Source organism: Schistosoma haematobium, chromosome 2 (genome assembly GCF_000699445.3).
Source record: "Schistosoma haematobium chromosome 2, whole genome shotgun sequence".
NCBI classification, from domain to species: domain Eukaryota; kingdom Metazoa; phylum Platyhelminthes; class Trematoda; order Strigeidida; family Schistosomatidae; genus Schistosoma; species Schistosoma haematobium.
In genome coordinates, this window is record NC_067197.1 from 46,961 (window position 1) to 66,121 (window position 19,161).

At 39.0% G+C, this 19,161-nt stretch overlaps 1 protein-coding gene across 1 annotated transcript; it reads right to left on the reverse strand.

The window, feature by feature from the left end:
• Window positions 1–3,766: 3,766 nt before the first annotated feature.
• Window positions 3,767–17,347, reverse strand: MS3_00005977 (uncharacterized protein). Its single transcript, XM_051214059.1, has 4 exons — window positions 17,195–17,347; window positions 12,283–15,133; window positions 11,395–11,618; window positions 3,767–8,667 (listed from the first exon to the last, which is right to left on the reverse strand). The coding sequence occupies exons 3-4, from the start codon at window positions 11,608–11,610 to the stop codon at window positions 8,074–8,076; spliced, it is 810 nt and encodes a 269-aa protein (XP_051067180.1). The 5' UTR covers window positions 11,611–11,618; window positions 12,283–15,133; window positions 17,195–17,347; the 3' UTR covers window positions 3,767–8,073.
• Window positions 17,348–19,161: the final 1,814 nt, after the last annotated feature.

Consider the following 19,161-nt stretch of genomic DNA (forward strand, 5'->3'; position numbering starts at 1 on the left):
CGAGTGACTGTCAACAGCTATGATGTGAGTGGGACTCAATCCGACGCCCATTAACACTGAAGCACAGATCCAATGCCTTACACCACTCAACCACAACAAAAGTGATAGTAAACGCACAAAACTAATTCACCAGTCTCAACATTTTTTTCACTTTAAACTAACTTTGTTCCACTCATATGCATCTTTGTCCTACATCTATTTACACTCTTGTTTTTTCTGCTGACCCTGCTCACGCTGATTTATCACCCGTCGTCTCTTGTTAAAGGATTCGAGGTCGCGGAATGTTATCCACGTTTAGTTGATGCTACCCTCGAAACTGCATGATGTAATTTTAAGGGTTGAGTACTGGACAAATTTCGACAACAGATTTCCTTAGCTAGTACCTTAGAATAATTCCGCCTGTAGCTCTTCTAAAGTTACTGCCGGTGCCAAGCCCGGGAAAAGGAGGAGGGTTGGGCATGGAGTTAGCGACCCCATCCCGTAGAAAACGAACTCACTAAAAAACGCTAACCGGAAAAATAATTCAAACCGTTTATCCTCTGCCCTGGGAGTTAGAAGGTTTTCATTTAGAAGAGTTATGACGCCTCATAGTGAAGGCCGAGTTCCTTCGGAAGTCACGAGGCAGACGCTCCTTCTAACAACCAGAGCAACAATTTTTATAGGTACATGGAACGTCCGAACAATGTGGGAGACCGGGAAGACCAGTCAAATTCCAACGGAAATGAGGAGATACAATTTGGCAGTACTGGGAATCAGCGAAACGTACTGGACCCAAGCTGGACAACAAAGGCTAAATACGGAAGAGATGCTGCTATACTCCGGCCACGAAGAAGAAAATGCTCCACACACTCAGGGAGTCGCTCTAGTGCGGTCCAAAGTAGCACGAAATGCACTTGTAGAATGGGAATCTCACGGATCCGGAATCATCAAAGCATCATTCAAAACAAAGAAGGAGGGGATCTTAATGAATATTATCCAATGTTATGCACCCACCAATTATTGCAATGACGACAATAAAGATCAGTTCCATGAGAATCTGCAATCAATCATAGCGAAGTGCCCAAGAGAGGACCTCACCATTCTGATGGGAGATCTAAACGCCAAAGTCGGAATAGACATTACCGGATATGAAGGTATCATGGGACGACATAGACTAGGAGAGAGAAACGAAAATGAGGAAATGTTTAAAACTCTATGTGCATTCAAAAATTGGTTATAGGAGACACAGTATTTCCACACGAGGGTATACACAAAGCTACATGGATCTCACCGGACCACACTACAGAGAACCAAATAGATCATATTTGCATCAACAAAAAATTCCGAAGGACAATGGAAGATGTGAGAACCAGGAGAGGTGCTGACGTAGCTTCAGATCACCACCTAGTTGTAGACAATTTAAAACTGAAGCTAAAAAAGGAACTGGACAAACAGCAATACAAAGGTTTAATACAGCCTTCCTTCGAGATACTGACAAACTCAATGAATTCAAGATAGCTCTCAACAACAGGTTCCAAGCCTTACAAGATCTACTGAAGGAAGAACAAACTAGTATGGAGGACAACTGGAAAGGTATCAAAGAAGCATTGACTTCAATATGTCAAGAAGTTCTGGGCCTAAAGAAACACCATCATAAGGAATGGATCTCTAGAGAAACATTGGACAAGATCAAAGAAAGGAAGAACAAGAAGGCAGCAATAAACAACAGCCGAACACGAACAGAGAAAGTCCAAGCACAAGCTGAATACATGGAAGCAAACAAGTAAGTGAAGAGTAGCATTAGAGCCGACAAGAAGCTATACGTGGAAGAACTAGCAACGACGGCGGAAAAAGCTGGCAGGGAAGGAAATATGAAGCCATTTTACGATACAACGAAGAAATTAGCGGGGAAATACAGTAAACCAGAAAGATCGGTCAAGGACAAAGAAGGCAAGCCAATCACTGAAATTCAACAACAGTGGAACAGATGGGTAGAATACTTCGAGGAACTCCTGAATAGGCCGGCTCCAATGAATCCACCGGACATCAAAGCAGCACACACAGATCTTCTATAGATGTCAATCCACCAACGACGGAAGAAATCAGAATGGCCATCAGACGAATCAAGAACGAGAAAGCAGCAGGACCCGACAACATACCAGCTGAAGCACTGAAATCAGACATCGAAGCAACCACAAGCATGCTTTACCTTCTATTCAAAAAGATTTGGGAAGAGGAACAAGTGCCGATGGACTGGAAAGAAGGGCACCTCGTCAAGATTCCAAAGAAGAGAGATCTGAGCAAATGTGAAAACTACAGAGGCATTACACTACTGTCAATACCAGGGAAAGTCTTCAACAGGGTGTTGTTGAACCGGATGAAGGATGCAGTAGACGCCCAACTTCGAGATCAACAAACTGGATTCCGTAAGGATCGGTCGTGCACAGACCTAATTGCGACACTACGGATCATCGTCGAACAATCAGTTGAGTGGAACTCGTCACTATACATCAACTTCATTGATTACGAAAAGGCGTTTGATAGTGTAGACAGGAGGATATTATGGGAACTTCTTCCACACTACGGAGTTCCTGAGAAGATTGCCAATATTATCCGGAACTCATACGACGGACTGCAGTGCAAAGTCGTGTATGATGGACAGATGACAGACGCATTCCAAGTAAGGACTGGAGTCAGACAAGGCTGTTTACTCTCTCCCTTCCTCTTTCTTCTGGTGGTCGACTGGATTATGAAGACCTCGACATCTGAAGGAAAACACGGCATACAATGCACAACTCAGGATTAATTAGGTGGTTTGGAATTCACAGATGACCCAGCCATCCTATCACATACACACGAACAGATGCAGATAAAGACAGCCAGTGTAGCAGCAGTCTCTGCATCAGTAGACCTCAACAAACACAAGGAGAAAACCAAGGTCCTCAAATACAACACGGAGAACAGTAATCCAATCACTGTTGATGGCGAAACTCTGGAAGACGTAGAATCCTTCGCATACCTGGGAAGCATCATCGATGAACAAGGAGGATCAGATGCAGACGTAAAGGCAAGGATTGGCAAAGCAAGGACAGCATTCCTACAATTGGAGAACATATGGAACTCAAAACAACTTTCAACCAATATCAAAGTAAGAATCTTCAATACGAACGTCAACACAGTTCTACTGTATGGAGCGGAAACTTGTAGAACTACAACAACCACAATCAAGAAAGTACAAGTATTTATAAATGGCTGTCTACGCAAGATACTCAACATCCATTGGCCGGATACCATCAGCAATAGCCTTCTGTGGGAGAGAACAAACCAAATTCCAGCTGAAGAAGAAATTAAGAAAAGACGATGGAAATGGATAGGACATACATTACGCAAACCGTCAAACTGCATCACGAGGCAACCCCTAACTTGGAATCCTGAAGGGAAGCGGAAAAGAGGAAGGCCAAAGAACACATTGCGTCGGATAATAGAAGCAGATATGAAAACGATGAATTACAACTGGACGGAGCTAGAAAGGATTGTCCAGGACAGGGTTGGATGGAGAATGCTGGTGAGCGGTCTATGCTCCTTCACGAGGAGTAACAGGCGTAAGTAAGTAAGGACCTTAGAATATCGCGCCGTCTTTGTATACTTCGTCACCGAGACGAGCATAGAGGATCTGAGTAGTTTCCGTTATTTGACCTCACCATATCAAGATAAAGCATGTGGATTCATGCTTAGAGTTTCTAGAAGCCCTTGTGCTACTCCACATTGTCTTGCTGTTGTAGGTATAGCATTAAGTCCTTGGGCAGAACTAGCTCTCTTAGACTGGATCCCAGTAGACAGTCCAACTAAACGGAACAATAAGGACTCGGAAAGATAGGGACACTCGTCGTTGCCTCTTCGTCATCTCTGCCTATTCTCCCACTGACTGCAGCTCAGATGATGTAAAAGATGAGTTTTGCAGAAAGCTTTCTGGCCTCCTCCAAAAAGTTAGGCGCTGTGATGTAGTAATAGTGGCTCGTGACTTTAATGCCCAATTAGCTGAACTAAAAGAAATGGAAAGACACCTGGGTGGATCTTATGGTGTTACGGCACAGAGAACAGATAACGGCGACCGTCTGTTGCAGCTATGCTCAGATAACCACTTGTTTCTTGCAAATACTAACTTTAAACATAAGGAAAAACATCTTTTGACACGGCAACCCCCGAATTCATCCCAACGTTGGACCGAACTAAATCCCATCGCTATCAGCCATCGATGGAGGGGCTCAATAGAAGACTGACGCTTGCATTCACATCATGCTCTAGTGCGAGCACATATTTGTATGCGTCTTACTGGACGTAGGAAAGATGCTGCAAGAAAGCCTGTTAGGGTTCTACTTAGTGATAGTCAAGCTAAGAATATACTTCAGGAACAACCAGGAATACAATTAGGCAGCTATGTAAGTGATGCTCACCCCGAGGCAGAGAGGAATGACATCAGAAAAGCTGTGAAAACAGTGGTGGTATATGCTAGTAAAGTAAACCATGTTTAGGGAGAAACACTGGATCTCAGCAGCACCTACCGCACTGATAGATGCTCGAAAACTCACTCCACCTGGCTCTGAACATGACAAAGAGCAGATTCAGCTTAAGCGCAGGCTGGTGATAAACCTACGCAATGATCGGGAACAGCATCCGTAAAAATATTTTGTACACATACAAGTTCTATTCCCAATCCAATTCATGATTTAAGTTACAATAAATATTTTCTTCGCATAACATATTTTTACATGGGCTTCTGATTATTAATGCAACAGATGCATATTTCATCCTGGCTTGAAACTCCGTAAGATTGTACAATGCATTCGTTTTTCGTGATGTAAATCAGTTTTGCGAGGAAATTATGACTGTTAAGCAACTATTTTACAATGTCTGGTACCTGAGTATACAAATCAGTAATCCAGAGATTACAACAACAGCCAGTAAGCAGCCAAACGAACGTACAACACAAAATAAGTGGTTAAAGCGAAAGCTACATAGTTAGGATATAAATGAGGCAAAAGTGAAACAACCAATGATAAGGCAGACTACACATAGTAAGAAGTAGTGTTTCAATAATAACGATGACTCATCGTCGTAGTCAAATGCAGCAAAGAACTTGACGCAAGTATGTCAGTCCAAGTTGTCATACCACATTAGCCCAGCGAGATAAAATTATCAAAACACATCCCATAGTCATAAAAGTAGTAACAGTATCAGTAGTAATGTGGTGTGTACTACAGATGTCGACAGATATAAGTAGTATGTACCAACAATCGAAAATGAAATACCTAGAGGCAGAAAGTTGAGATTAAAGAAAAGAAAACGAGAACAAACAATGATTGGTATGGAAACGAAAGAACAATGAAGTCTGAGACGATAGATTGATATTTGCAAAAGGAACAATCATTGATTGACATTATTTAAATTATATATTTACACTATGGTTCTATGTTGATCTGTAATTTTGTGTTCAGATACATTCGATTATCCTCAATTGTGTTCTCGTTCATTACAATAGTAACTCCTATCAATATAAAGATATATATCAGTTAAAGGTGAAAGATTGAATGACAATGAGGTAGAAGATAAAACTTGTAAATACACCTTATGCACACACAAAATTAGGTTGAATAGATAAAGAAGATGAAACAAATAATGTATTTGAGATTTAGAGAAAGTAACTCACTGATTGATTTTGAGTCATATCTCTTAAATCATTTATCCCTCATATATCATACTGTATGAGTACATATATCGACTTAGCTTGGAATAGTTAATGAAGAGAGATCTAATTTATTTTTAAGAGGACTATGTACATATAGAGCAAGAATAAACAATTGAACAGGATATACATGAACTCATTTTATTTCATTTCATTCTCATCGACTACTTACAACTTGTAATACAAATATATATATAATCGAATAGTAAAAAACATTAACATGAATAAGTAGAAAAATAAGACTAGTTTTTTTCATCTGTTCATCGTAACACAAAATAATTCTGTTTGACGTTTATATTCAGTTAGTGAACGCTGTTGACTAACTAAGAATTGGATAACAGATGGAGATCTAAGAAGAGCTGACTTTTTAGCATCTAATACAGCATGAATCAATTTGCGATAGTTTGGTGATCCAGATTCTGGTCCTATAGAACCAGCTGAACTTGAAGATGATAAAGGACCAGAATTTGTTGAAGACTATAAAACAAAAATAAAAACATCAAACAAAATTATTTAAATCTTTTACTATAACCATATCTTTCATCTCATTACAATAATCATATGTCATATTTGATTAGCCGGAAAATATTATGACACTCCATGCGTAACAAGTAACTTATCTATCAAACTGAGATAATAGTACAACTTCCATTGTAAAAGTTGTGGTTTCTGTCAGGTTGAATACCTGTAGTGTTCGAACATCATCCACGCTAATAACGTAAAAAAAACCTACTCAGTAAGTCGCTGTCTCACCTTTTTCACACCTTAAATTCTGGTCTAGCAGGGATTTCGCGCACGATTATAAGGATATAGGTAACATACAATTCAACCAACCCAGTAGATGAAGTTCGGAAACCCTATTAGAATTGTATGCTTAACTTTGAAACTACTTCAGTGGTTCCAACATGCGCGGGTAGTGATTTCACGATAATTTTGACCAGATTCTTGTAATGCAAACATAGTTTACCTTCCAAGAAAACACCCTACACTAGTAATGCAGTACAGATCAAAACACTGAACAGCACACCTGTTTTTGTTTTTTACAAGCACTTGTGGGAAAGATGAATCAACTTGATGAAAATGAAATCGATAACAAGATTTCACCACCTATGAAATAACCAAAGTTGCACAGACTTTTAACACAAGTGACGAAAACTACACACACACACACACACTCAACTTTACTGGCAACTGTCGACCTAACCATTGAGATAAACAAGTTGCAAGGCAGTAGTATTCTGAGTTTAGATGTATAAGATATCGCCCAGATATTTTCGGATTACCATGTAGACCGTACGGAAGAATTAAATTTCTGTTTAACATGACTATATTATATTATCTGCATGGTATCGGTTTTCGAGTAGTGTACCCAGAACAAACATCAATGAAGTTGGCAACGCTACAGAATTTCTAAAACATTGTGAAACAGTTGTCAAAATAATAATATGGACTATACTATTGTGTCATTAAAAAGACTATGAATGTGGTAAATAAACATTTCCGTTGAATCTGAATACAGTACATTTTTAATATAAAATGAATATTTAATTATTAATGAAAAAGTATTACGATAGTTGTGGTTATAGTTTTGATGAATCATTCTGTTTAAAAATTAGGGGAAATACTGAAAGAATTTATGTTGTTTAATAGAAGAAGATTGGTGAAGATTACAGATTGTTTCTAATCATAATATAATATTTAGTAAACCAGATAACACTACATCAATCATGATGAAAACTTGATTTGCAGAGAAGTTGAAAAGATGTAAGAGTAAGGTGTATTTCTGAAGAGTATTGATATGATAGGGAAGGTCTTATATACGTTGTAGAGTTAAACACCTTCAAAATGGATTTACTCTACTCGCCTATAGTATTGAATTATACTTATTTTTCTGGCAATACTTTGTACATCAACGTGTTATTTTATTTAAAAAAATATCTCTTCTAGTGGGCAGTTGTCTTGGTTTTTGATATCAGCTTATTGAAGAGCTACATCAATATTTCGGTCACAGGAGTATCTATCACCTGGGTACATTTCATTTACCATTCAGGATTTTACCTATACACCACTCAAAATGAATTACTGAAACATAACAAGTAAAAGTCACCGTATTATTCTCGTGAACACAATCACCACATATGTTTATGAATAATAGTTTTAAAACAATTAGTCCTTTTGATAAATTTCGATAATGCAATGAGAGGATAAACTTCGTCTTCTCATTGTATTATCGAAATAATAATTTTAATAGGGATCCAAAAATGAAAATGGGGTTGCTTAGTACTGTAGGAAACTTTCGAAACAACAAAATGACTGAGCTGACGCGCAACCCAGGACAGCAAGGCAACACTTTATATCAACGAAATTCGAAAGTGTGAAGTAAGCATAAAAGTAACTATAAGGACATAGAACATTATGGTGCAAGAAAGCGCTATTAATGAGAAATTATTAATGTGGAGCAAAAATAAAATACTTGCATTTGCGATGGGACCATCGGACATAAGCTTCTCAGTGCGGGCTTTAACAAGTTCATTAAATTCCTGGCGTTTGCGATTTGCCATCTCATCAGACGAAATCGATTTCCTGCCACGGACGCCTGACGATTTTGTATGTGTTTTTATACTACTAGTGGAAGTTTTGGAATTCCTAGTTGAGGCAGCAACTCGTTGTAACTTTGAACCATTTTCAGACTCCGCTGTACTAGTTGATAAACATGAAGGGAATTCTACTCCAGTGCTGGATAAATGAATGGAGGTAGTGGGATTCGGAAATGAAAAATCCTGAGGAATATTCATACCTCCCAAATTATTGAAAGTATGGGATCCAGGATAAAATCCAGACTGTTGTAATGCAAAGCTGGCATAATAAGCTCTGCTTGTGTCTGCAGAAGAGAAATATGGATTCGAACCATTTGGATTAGCAGTCAGGTTGAGTGGACGACTTATCTGTAAATAAGAAAGAACGAATTGTGTAATACAAACGATTTAGCTCGTCAATCAGATGGATGGTTTTCACAACAGCTGATATTAATCGCAAAACATATTATTTCAGATTAGAGGTAAGAATTAAATGTGATTAGAATTTAAAGCTCTATAAATCTAGTAAATGAGGGTAGAACCGAAAGCATAACTTGATTACTTGGTTATTTAAACTACACAAATTCAAAAGCAAACCGATGGCACTAGAAATATGTATGATAATGTTGATCGTCTCAGAATCCCTCCTAGGTCTATAAGAGAATATGGTTAAGAGACATCATCCTTAAACCGAAACAGTATGACATTACCCTGGACATGAAAATTGCTTTAAATCACTTAAATATACCATTCCGATAAAGTCAACTGACTAACTTACACCTGTTACTGTTCGTAAAATAGCAAAGACCACCCATCAGGATTCTCAATCCGGCTCTGTCCTGGGCAATTCCAAGTTAGCGCTTGCATCGTGATGCAGTTTAATGAATTCCGCAATGTAAGTCATATCCACCCCTATCGTTTTTCTCCTAATTTCCTCTTCAAATAGAAGCTGGCTTGTTTTCTCCCACACTAGGCTGTTGCTGATGGTATCGGACCAACGGACATTCAATATCTTGTACATAATATTGCTTATAAATACTTGTACATTTTTGATGACAGTTGTAGTAGTTCTCCACGTTTCAGCTCCTTACGATAGAACTGTCTTTACGTTCGTATTGAAGATTGTTTGGTCCGATGAGATCCATGTAGCTTTGTGTATACCCTCGTGTGGAAATACTGTGTCTCCTATAACCAATTTTTGAATGCACATAGAGTTTTAAACATTTCCTCATTTTCGTTTCTCTCTCCTAGTCTATGTCGTCCCATGATACCTTCATATCCGGTAATGTCTATTCCGACTTTGGCGTTTAGATCTCCCATCAGAATGGTGAGGTCCTCTCTTGGGCACTTCGCTATGATTGATTGCAGATTCTCATGGAACTGATCTTTATTGTCGTCATTGCAATAATTGGTGGGTGCATAACATTGGATAATATTCATTAAGATCCCCTCCTTCTTTGTTTTGAATGATGCTTTGATGATTCCGGATCCGTGAGATTCCCATTCTACAAGTGCATTTCGTGCTACTTTGGACCGCACTAGAGCGACTCCCTGAGTGTGTGGAGCATTTTCTTCTTCGTGGCCGGAGTATAGCAGCATCTCTTCCGTATTTAGCCTTTGTTGTCCAGCTTGGGTCCAGTACGTTTCGCTGATTCCCAGTACTGCCAAATTGTATCTCCTCATTTCCGTTGGAATTTGACTGGTCTTCCCGGTCTCCCACATTGTTCGGACGTTCCATGTACCTATAAAAATTGTTGCTCTGGTTGTTAGAAGGAGCGTCTGCCTCGTGACTTCCGAAGGAACTCGGCCTTCACTATGAGGCGTCATAACTCTTCTAAATGAAAACCTTCTAACTCCCAGGGCAGAGGATAAACGGTTTGAATTATTTTTCCGGTTAGCGTTTTTTAGTGAGTTCGTTTTCTACGGGATGGGGTCGCTAACCTCATGCCCAATCCAAATGGTCTAACATATGTGTGCGTTAGCACAATCTTTCATTACCAAATCAACAATACGAGACGAAACTAACATGAATAGTAAGAGTCGAAGTAATACCGATGTGAATGATAATGAGAAAAACTAACATTGTACAGAATAGCTTATAAAGGTATGAATTCCAACAATAACAAGCACGAAATAATATTTACGGTCAAAATGTATGAATGGATGCATCTGCACCAAAACGACCGATTCTGAGTCATTTCAACCATCGTATCTAGTCACTGATCGCGGTTATCGCGTGGAAACAGCTCAGTCCATCAGTTAATGACGATACGTAATATGTTCGGCAATCACCAGTTGTCCTTAAACATATACCTGCTCCACCCAATGTTCCTCAACGAAGTGAGCGACAGTTAGTCAAATATCTCAGACATATTAGTCGGTTAAGACATATAATTTCACCAAAAGTCTTGTCATCTGCTTAACTTTGGAATTACCCAATTAGTTGTTTTACAGTACAGGATTAGTGCTTCGAAGACACCTATGATCAAAGACATGCGTCCTACAGATGGCTCCTACTTTTATGAACCATGTTTGCCATTAAGTAATACAAAGCAAACTGTTACGCAGTATAGTCACCTTTTAATAGTCAGACGAAAAAACCGCTCATATCACAAAGAAACGTAAATTGGTAATAACTAAGTGATCTTTCTGAATCCGAGAAATTTTACAAGCCCAGTCAATTCAGTCCCTAAAGGCAGTCTACGTGTTGAAAGACCAGCCTTAAGGAAAGCTGCTACAGTTAGGCATAACTTCTTGTTGTTTTTAGCTAGGGTGTCATTTGTAACGCGTAGTTTTCATTTGTGGAGCACACTTTACAGATAACCTGTTACTGGTTAGTGTCGATCTATTATGATGTAATTACAGTAGCTTTGTTATGTCAGATACTGCATATTGTAGAAATCACCATATACAAACCAAGTTACACGAATTCAAATGCAAACATTTTCGTATTGAAGTCCTGCTCTGCGATTTCGTTGCATCATCCTAGTGACCACCAATCCCTAGCCTTCTTAGATGACTTCAGAAACAACAATACCCTATAATTTCCTCATTAATCAAACCGGAATACAACAATTTATAAAAAGTTATACTTACAACACCTGGATTGAACTGTTGTGTGTACCCAGCCGCTGCAGCTGCAGCGGCAACAGCTGCTACAGCTGCAGGATGGAATAATGGAGGATAATTCGTAGGATTTTGACTGTTTTGATGATATGAACTGTTAATCTGATTGGTATTGGTCAGGTAACTACCACTAAAACTTGCTGATGGCAGTGACTGATGTAAGTTACGAGATTCTTCTAGAGTCATTCAAGAATCTAAAACGAGAGACGAAAAGTGAGCATATATTTATTGATAGTTATGAAGTCACATGTTTATTTTAAGAAGTAATTCTTCAATGACATTTAGGAAGGGTCAATAAGCTTTTAATATACTCTGAAACAATACTACCAATCTACAGATGTAATGCACGGAAACCATGGGCTCCTTTAAGAGGGAAAAGGGTAGTCTGAAGCGAGGATTGTGAAAATTACCGATAAAATAATAAGCCTATTTAGATCATAGCAATTCCAGAATATATATATATATATATATAAACAATATTATACAGTATTAACTTCAAAACTTGAATCTATATGTCCTTTACTACAATATAGATTATGCGACATTATCACCTGTTAGACTATACAGATCCACGTATTCTAATCAGATATATATAATACTTCTCATTGAATATTTCCTTAGACAAAAGATTACTCATGAATCAAAAATAAATAACCTTGCATAGTTGCTTCCAAATTAATCCTTATCCCTTCTTTTTGGTGAACAATTTCGTCCAAACGTACATCATAATTTTGTTATATCGACGTAATATTACAGTTAAACGGTTGTGTAGGTGTATTTACGAGAAATGGAAATAAAATTAAAACGGATCACGGGATAATATACACCTAGCAAATCTATCAAATTAAAAATAATTACTTGTAATAGTTCTCGTAGTGTCTGTCATTTCCGCTTAGCTTTCATAGGTTAGCAGATTTATAACCGTCTGGTTCAAAAAAACACACAACGTCCTCACTTTCTAAAGGACAGAGGCAGGTAGAACTTCATACAAAGCACAGTCCGCTAAGCTTTCTAATAACGGAAAAATACAACTCTTCAAACAAAAACACCACGTACCTTACCGATTTTCGACCACATGTGTTTCAAAGAATTATTTACGTTTGTTGGGACCCCTAGTGGAGTATTATTTTATTTTAACACAGATATTGGTACAAGGAGGCACCAAATACATGCGCCACACAAATCTTATTTGATATGTGTGAGGGCTGTGATACTGCCCGGGTGCCCAAACCGAAGCAGACTAGTGGAGTATTAATGGTTTTAGACAAAGAGCCAGAGGTAAAGGTAGCAAATCGACTGATGTTGCCCCCAAATGCCCTGGTATGGCCGAGAGTGGGGAGAGTCCACTTTCTCTCTCCAAATGCTATCACATGGCCACGCGTATACAGCCTCTGACAGGGAAGTCCTACTCACTGCCTTCTCGTGGCGAGGGTGTTGTTTACGAAAGTGAGAGGACGAAAAGCGAATGTCCGGCGCTTTAACCGGATCTCAAACCAATGGTGTACATGGGCTCCAGTATCCTGCGAGAACAAATGGCGTATGAACCAATTTTTGGCCACCGGCTACCATGGGATCGCATCTCCTCACGATGCTCCACTGCCTTGTGCGTCAGATCTTTAGGTCAAAGGCTCGGGATGTGGCGCCCTAAGAAAACCACCTGCTACGGCAGTATCATAGCCTACACAAATATAATGATAATGAAAATGTGTGACGCATACATATTCGGCGCCCTCTTGTAACAATATTTATGTGTTCAAATAAAATATAAAATAAAATCGACTGATGTAGTATCAAACTTTCAATATCTCGACCATTTAAGACATCTGATTCACATTTACAGGTAGCCCCTACCACTACGTGTTATTCTAGTTGTTATAACAGGAAACACAAAACCCAAGCTGTCAAACTAAGATGAACTATCAATCTGTGGAGCCACAACTTCTAGAGTGGGCTGTGAGAAAGTGAAGATCTTCGGGTTAGAGTAGATGTACTGAATATTTGCTTACCCACATCGGCTACAGAGCGAAAGGTAAACAAGAGCAAGTGGATTAAAGACATACATTCAACTTTGCAAGAGTAGTTAAGTCTTCAACTTTCCTAATCCCTGAACTTGTTCATCTTCCCAGGGTTACTTAAAAGATGTGGTGTTTTCCTACAAAACCTCACTAATTGTCTATTAATATCCAAGAAATTTTATAACATTCTTAAGATGTATGACTGATTAGATTGGGCTTCAAAATAATGTGTACAGAAACTTCGATTGGCATCACTGAGGACAACATAAGTACTGTAATCCGAAACCCTAACAGGGAAATTTAGGAGAAAAGATAGGTGAGCCGGAACTTACATTTAGTAGTGAAAGTGACCCACAACAAATGGCCACAGCACAAGGGTAGTCAAGACAGTCGGAAACCGAAACTGGAAGTCAACAGGATAAGACTTTGAATCCGTTACAGTACTGTGGCAAATCACGTCTGGCCAGAAGGTACTTTGTGTACTACTGGCGCATGCAAATTATTCCTGCCTCACTAACTTATTAGCGGCTCATGAAAGTTAGTGCTGTCTTAAAGACCAAAAGTTACCTATAGACATAGCCTACATTAACTTCAGCAAAGCTTTTGACAAAGTTCCTCACAACCTGCTGTTATATAAGTTAAGAAATGTTGGGGTTGGAGGCAACCTATTAATGTGGATAAAATACTTCCTAGTTAGCCATCAAAAAAGAGTACGGCTGAAATTGGAGTTGTCTTGCTGAGAAATGTGCTTAACGGAGTGCCTCAGGGTACAGTTTTGGGACGAATATTATTCCTCTCGTATGTAAATGACCTTCCCAGTATCCTATCATCACCGGTTTTGCTATATGCTGACGATGTCAAGATGTGAAGAGCAATAAAAAGTAAAGGTGAAAGCTTAGAGCTTCAGAATGACCTGAAGAAATTATCTGGACGGTCTCAAATTTGGCAGTTGCCGACAAATACTTCTAAGTGTATTGTGACGCATATTGGTCATTAAGGTACAGATACATGCATGATGAATAACATTGAGCTACCTGTTATCCAGACACAAAATAACTTAGGAGTCATCGTCAGCCAAGACTTAAAAACTACTGCACACTGCCGTGCAATAGCCGCCGAAGGTTTTACAACCCTATGGGATCAGTACGTAGGGCCTTTAACCATATCGACAATGAAACTTTCCTGACTTTGTACACAGTATTCGTGCGTCCTAGACTTCAGTACTGCATACAAGCGGCTAGCCCCTGTTTAAAAAAAGACATTGAGCTTTTGGAAAAGGTTCAGAGAACAGTAACTAAGCTGATTCCCGGAATAGCGAAGCTTCCGTATCATTTTCGACTGGCTAAACTAAACCTATTCCCATCGTCATATCGAAGGACCAGAGGTGACTTGATTACAATCTTCAAATTACTTAAAGAGAAATTCGGATCTGATATAGCCCTAATTTTTCGTGACTTCCAAAATACAGAGTTTACGAGGACACTCCAAAAAAGTTCACAAGCCCAGAACAAATTACTTGAGCATCGACTTTCCCATTGAATCATCAACGAGTGGAATTCATTACCTCAACACGTGGTTGAAGCTTCATCTGTCGACACTTTCAAAAGAAAGTTGAACCAACTGAGACCACTACCAGGACTAACACAGGCCATCTAGCCTACTGTCCTTTCCAAACTGAAACCGAATGAGGAAGGCTGTAAAAGAGAACAAAAGAAAGAAGCATGGACTTATTTCAGTCACTTATATAATTGGGTAACTCATCCATATATACCCTGGACAGTCCCAAATACGAAGCATGACAATACCTGGATAGGCCAGGATATTCGACATTTACTAACACGAAAGAAATGTCAGAACGTTGCCATTAGCCTTGACACAGTAAGTACTATGGGACGAAATAAGTTTATAATTAAAATCCACGATGCTCAGTGGAAATATAAGGTTGGCGCAATCTGTAATCAAGCACTCTAAGAGACTATTTTCATGCACAAATCACAGAACAAGGATGCAGCATTGGATTCCCAACCCAATTAAGGAAGCGGGTCTAAAATCATAGAGGATGATCAGGAAAAAGCAGAGGCTATGGTAAACTATTTCGGGGCAGTTTTCACTCAGGAGCCTCTTCTGGGGGGAAAAATAGACCCAAATACAAAGTCAACAAACTGCCTACTCACCGTGGACTTTGATCAAGACGAAGTACTTAAAGCGCTCAGCACTTTAGACACGGAAAAATCAACAGGACCGGATGAACTATATATCAAAGTCCTGAGACTAATTGCATAATATATTGCAGCTCCATTGACTATAATATACAATATTGTCACCTGACCAAGCTGAGTTACCTACGGACTGGAAGGAAGCAATTGTCACCCCGATACATAAAACAGGATCAAGACAACTTCCATCAAATTACAGACCTGACAGCTTCACCAATGTCGTGGTTCAAATACTGGAAGGGTTAATCGAAAAGGCCATAATGACATTCATGGAAACCAACAATTTGGTAAGCAGTGAACAACATGGTTAACCTTGTACAACGAATCTCCTTACAGCAAGAGAACATTACATAGACACCCTGAAAAATGGTAAACTAGATGTTGTTTACATAAACTTCAGCACAGCATTTGATAGGGTACCAATAAATAGACTACTATCAAAGCTGGAAAACATAGTCATTGCCCGACGTCTTCTTAAATGGACCAATGATTTCCTGGCAGGTCGTAGACAGAGAGTAAGAACAAATTCCAAGTGCTCCACCTGGAAACCAGTACTTAGTGGGGTACCGCAAGGTTCTGTTCTAGGTCCTATATTTTTCATATAGTATATAAATGAACTCTCAAGTATGGTTGAGTCCCCAATGCTACTTACTATACACTGCTGGTGTAAATATCTGGCGAGAAATAACATGCATGTGCACTTCAGACAGACTTTCATATTCTGATTAGCTGGTCTAAAAAGTTGCTGATGTCTATCAACATTGCCAAGTGTGTCTACATGCACTTTAGGAATACAAAGATAAATAGGTACAGCATAAGGGAAGTGCCCGTATCCGTGATATGGTCTCACAAATATCTTGGGGTGACAGTGAGTCGTGATCTTAAGACCACGGCCAACTGCCGAGAGGTTTCATCTAAGAGGTTTAGAATCCTCTGGGCTCTAAAACGGACACTCACCAAATTAGATACTACCATGTTCACCACAGTATACACAATCTTAGTGAGAATTAAGCTTGAGAACTGAGTTCAGGCTGAAAACCCCTGTCTAGGAGGTGACTCAGATATCCTGGAAAGCGTACGGAGAGCAGCTACCTATGCAATTCCAGAACTCCAGGGTTTATCGTACAAAGAGTGGCTTGAAAATCTAGACCTCCTTACTCTGTCTTACAAAAGATTGAGGGGTTGTCTGATTTTGATGTATAGAATGCCAAACAAATCTGGACCAAATATATATTTTCTTCTCTACCGACTAGATCGGGAAATCACAGAGGACATAGCAGGCGAGTAGAAATGCCAAGGACGAACAAAATACCCATGGCATATGTTTTCATACCTAGTCATCAATACTTGGAACATGCTACCCGAAGCGGCAGTGTCCGCATCTTCAATCGGCTCATTCAAGAGAAGACTAGACGCTCACAGAAGCATACTAGTAAAGGAATAATATAGACCGTAGGTTTTCTATTCTTACTACACAAATCTGAATCCGAAATCTGAAAAATGGATCGACCACACAGCATGTACACACAATGTACTCACATTTATTACAAGAAAAAAACAATTGCCGAAATCGACAGCTTTCGATCAAGACAATCTTGAGAACGTAACCCGCAGCAGGTAGCATAAAACCCACTTCGATCCCTAGGCCAGCGCGGAACTTTGAACTTAGCCCCTTAAGTATGTCTTTTCAGTAACTGCCCTTTAAGGTCAAATTTGCTCAATATCCAATATCTTTTTAGCGGCCTAATATAGACCGACCAATTTTTTATAACTCACTTCTTGATGTAAAAGTACGGTTCTGGGTGCTCGATATCATCTTTGGTGACCGTTTTTGACTCCATTACGATCGGACGACAATGGCGTTAATAAAATATATATATCCTACACAACAGCCTGTCTTTTGCCGATTAACAACGTTTACGGAATGTAGGAAAAATCCGAATACTCGTTGTATTTAGGTCATGAATATTCCAGGCATTCTTGGCGAATAAGTAAATCTAATGGATCCAGAAGGAACTGCAATAATCTATTTGGTGAATATATGTTTAAGATGAATAATATGTGAATATGCATGTAAGAACTTTCGTCTAAATTTGAACGAATAGTTTCATAATATTTGGGCTCCGAGTCAATGTAAGACATTAAAGGGGAAAAATGTAGCTGTAAAATCTCAGCTAAAGAATTTGAAGTAAATCCAACGTTTCGCCTGGCAATCTGGCAATCTGGCAATCAAGCTTTTTCAAGGAAAATTTAATCAATATGATCAATAATTATTTCGCTGAGATTTTACAAATACATTCTTCCTCCATGACGACTATAGTTTGGATGATAGAGATACTTGAGGTGAGAACGGCTAAAAAATATTGAAAACTATCAGTGAACAATTAACAAATATGTAGCGGTAAACAAATCCCAGTAGAGGTAAATAAGTCCTCCAAAATAAAGCTCCATAAGTTTTCTGCACTAATGCTGACCTTGAAGATGCCACAGGTATTTTGAATTTGACAACGCTTTAACCAGTAACACCTTCTAGTATAAGTGAAACCAGAAGACAGAAGCGAGAAGGTTCGAGGACATATTTGACAGGTTATCAATATATCGAGGACCGACTGGTCTAGACTGGCTTGCTAGGGTATGTTGAACATTGCGCTCCGACTAGTGACCTTGTGCGGATACAGATCACTTTCCCTCTAGTGGGGAAGCTACGACCCTAAGACGTGGTCAGCCAGAAGTTTAAACCAAGCGAGTTTGTCACTGGTAAACACTCTTCTGATAGCGTGCCATGTTTAGCAGCGTCTAGTCATCTTTCCTTACTGTAAGGGACCATGTAGTACAAAATATTATTAAATAAACAGAGTACAATAAAAATTTAGATTCATTGTTCTTTTCTGGCTTTTCTAGCCATCCTGGAAAGGAAAAAAGGATATGTAAGTGCATGTTGAAGTACACTTGAACGTGCGTAGAAATAAAATGGGCAAAAGAAGGATAATAAACTAATGCACATGCGACAGCCTAAAAATAGATATTTACTGAATCATTTTTTGTTGTTTTTTAAAAGACGTTTTTTAATATACATATGAAGGCGAGCATATTAGTAAAAATTTTGTTTCTTTCGGAATAAATATATAAATATAAGCATATTGAACCTGATTTTTATATTATATATAATACAAAGGAAAACTGAGATGGAAACAAAATGTTAACTAGTGTCTTACGTGCAGTAATCCTTCGAATGCTCTGAAAAACTTAATTTCTTCCAGAACCCGTTGTTTTTTGTCTGTTTTCAGATACTCCCAAAGTATCATCGTGAGTGTTGGCTATCGGATGGGGTATCGTAGGAACAGAAGTTGCGTTTTCGATTGTGTTGATTTGGCTTTCGGAGAACTTCAAAGGAGCCTCCAGAGGCCCAAAAGGAGCCGAAGAGCCCCAGCCAATCAGAGCACGGTTGAGCATTCTACAATTCCAACGTGGCGTGCTACTATTGGTCAGTAGCATAATATGTCGTT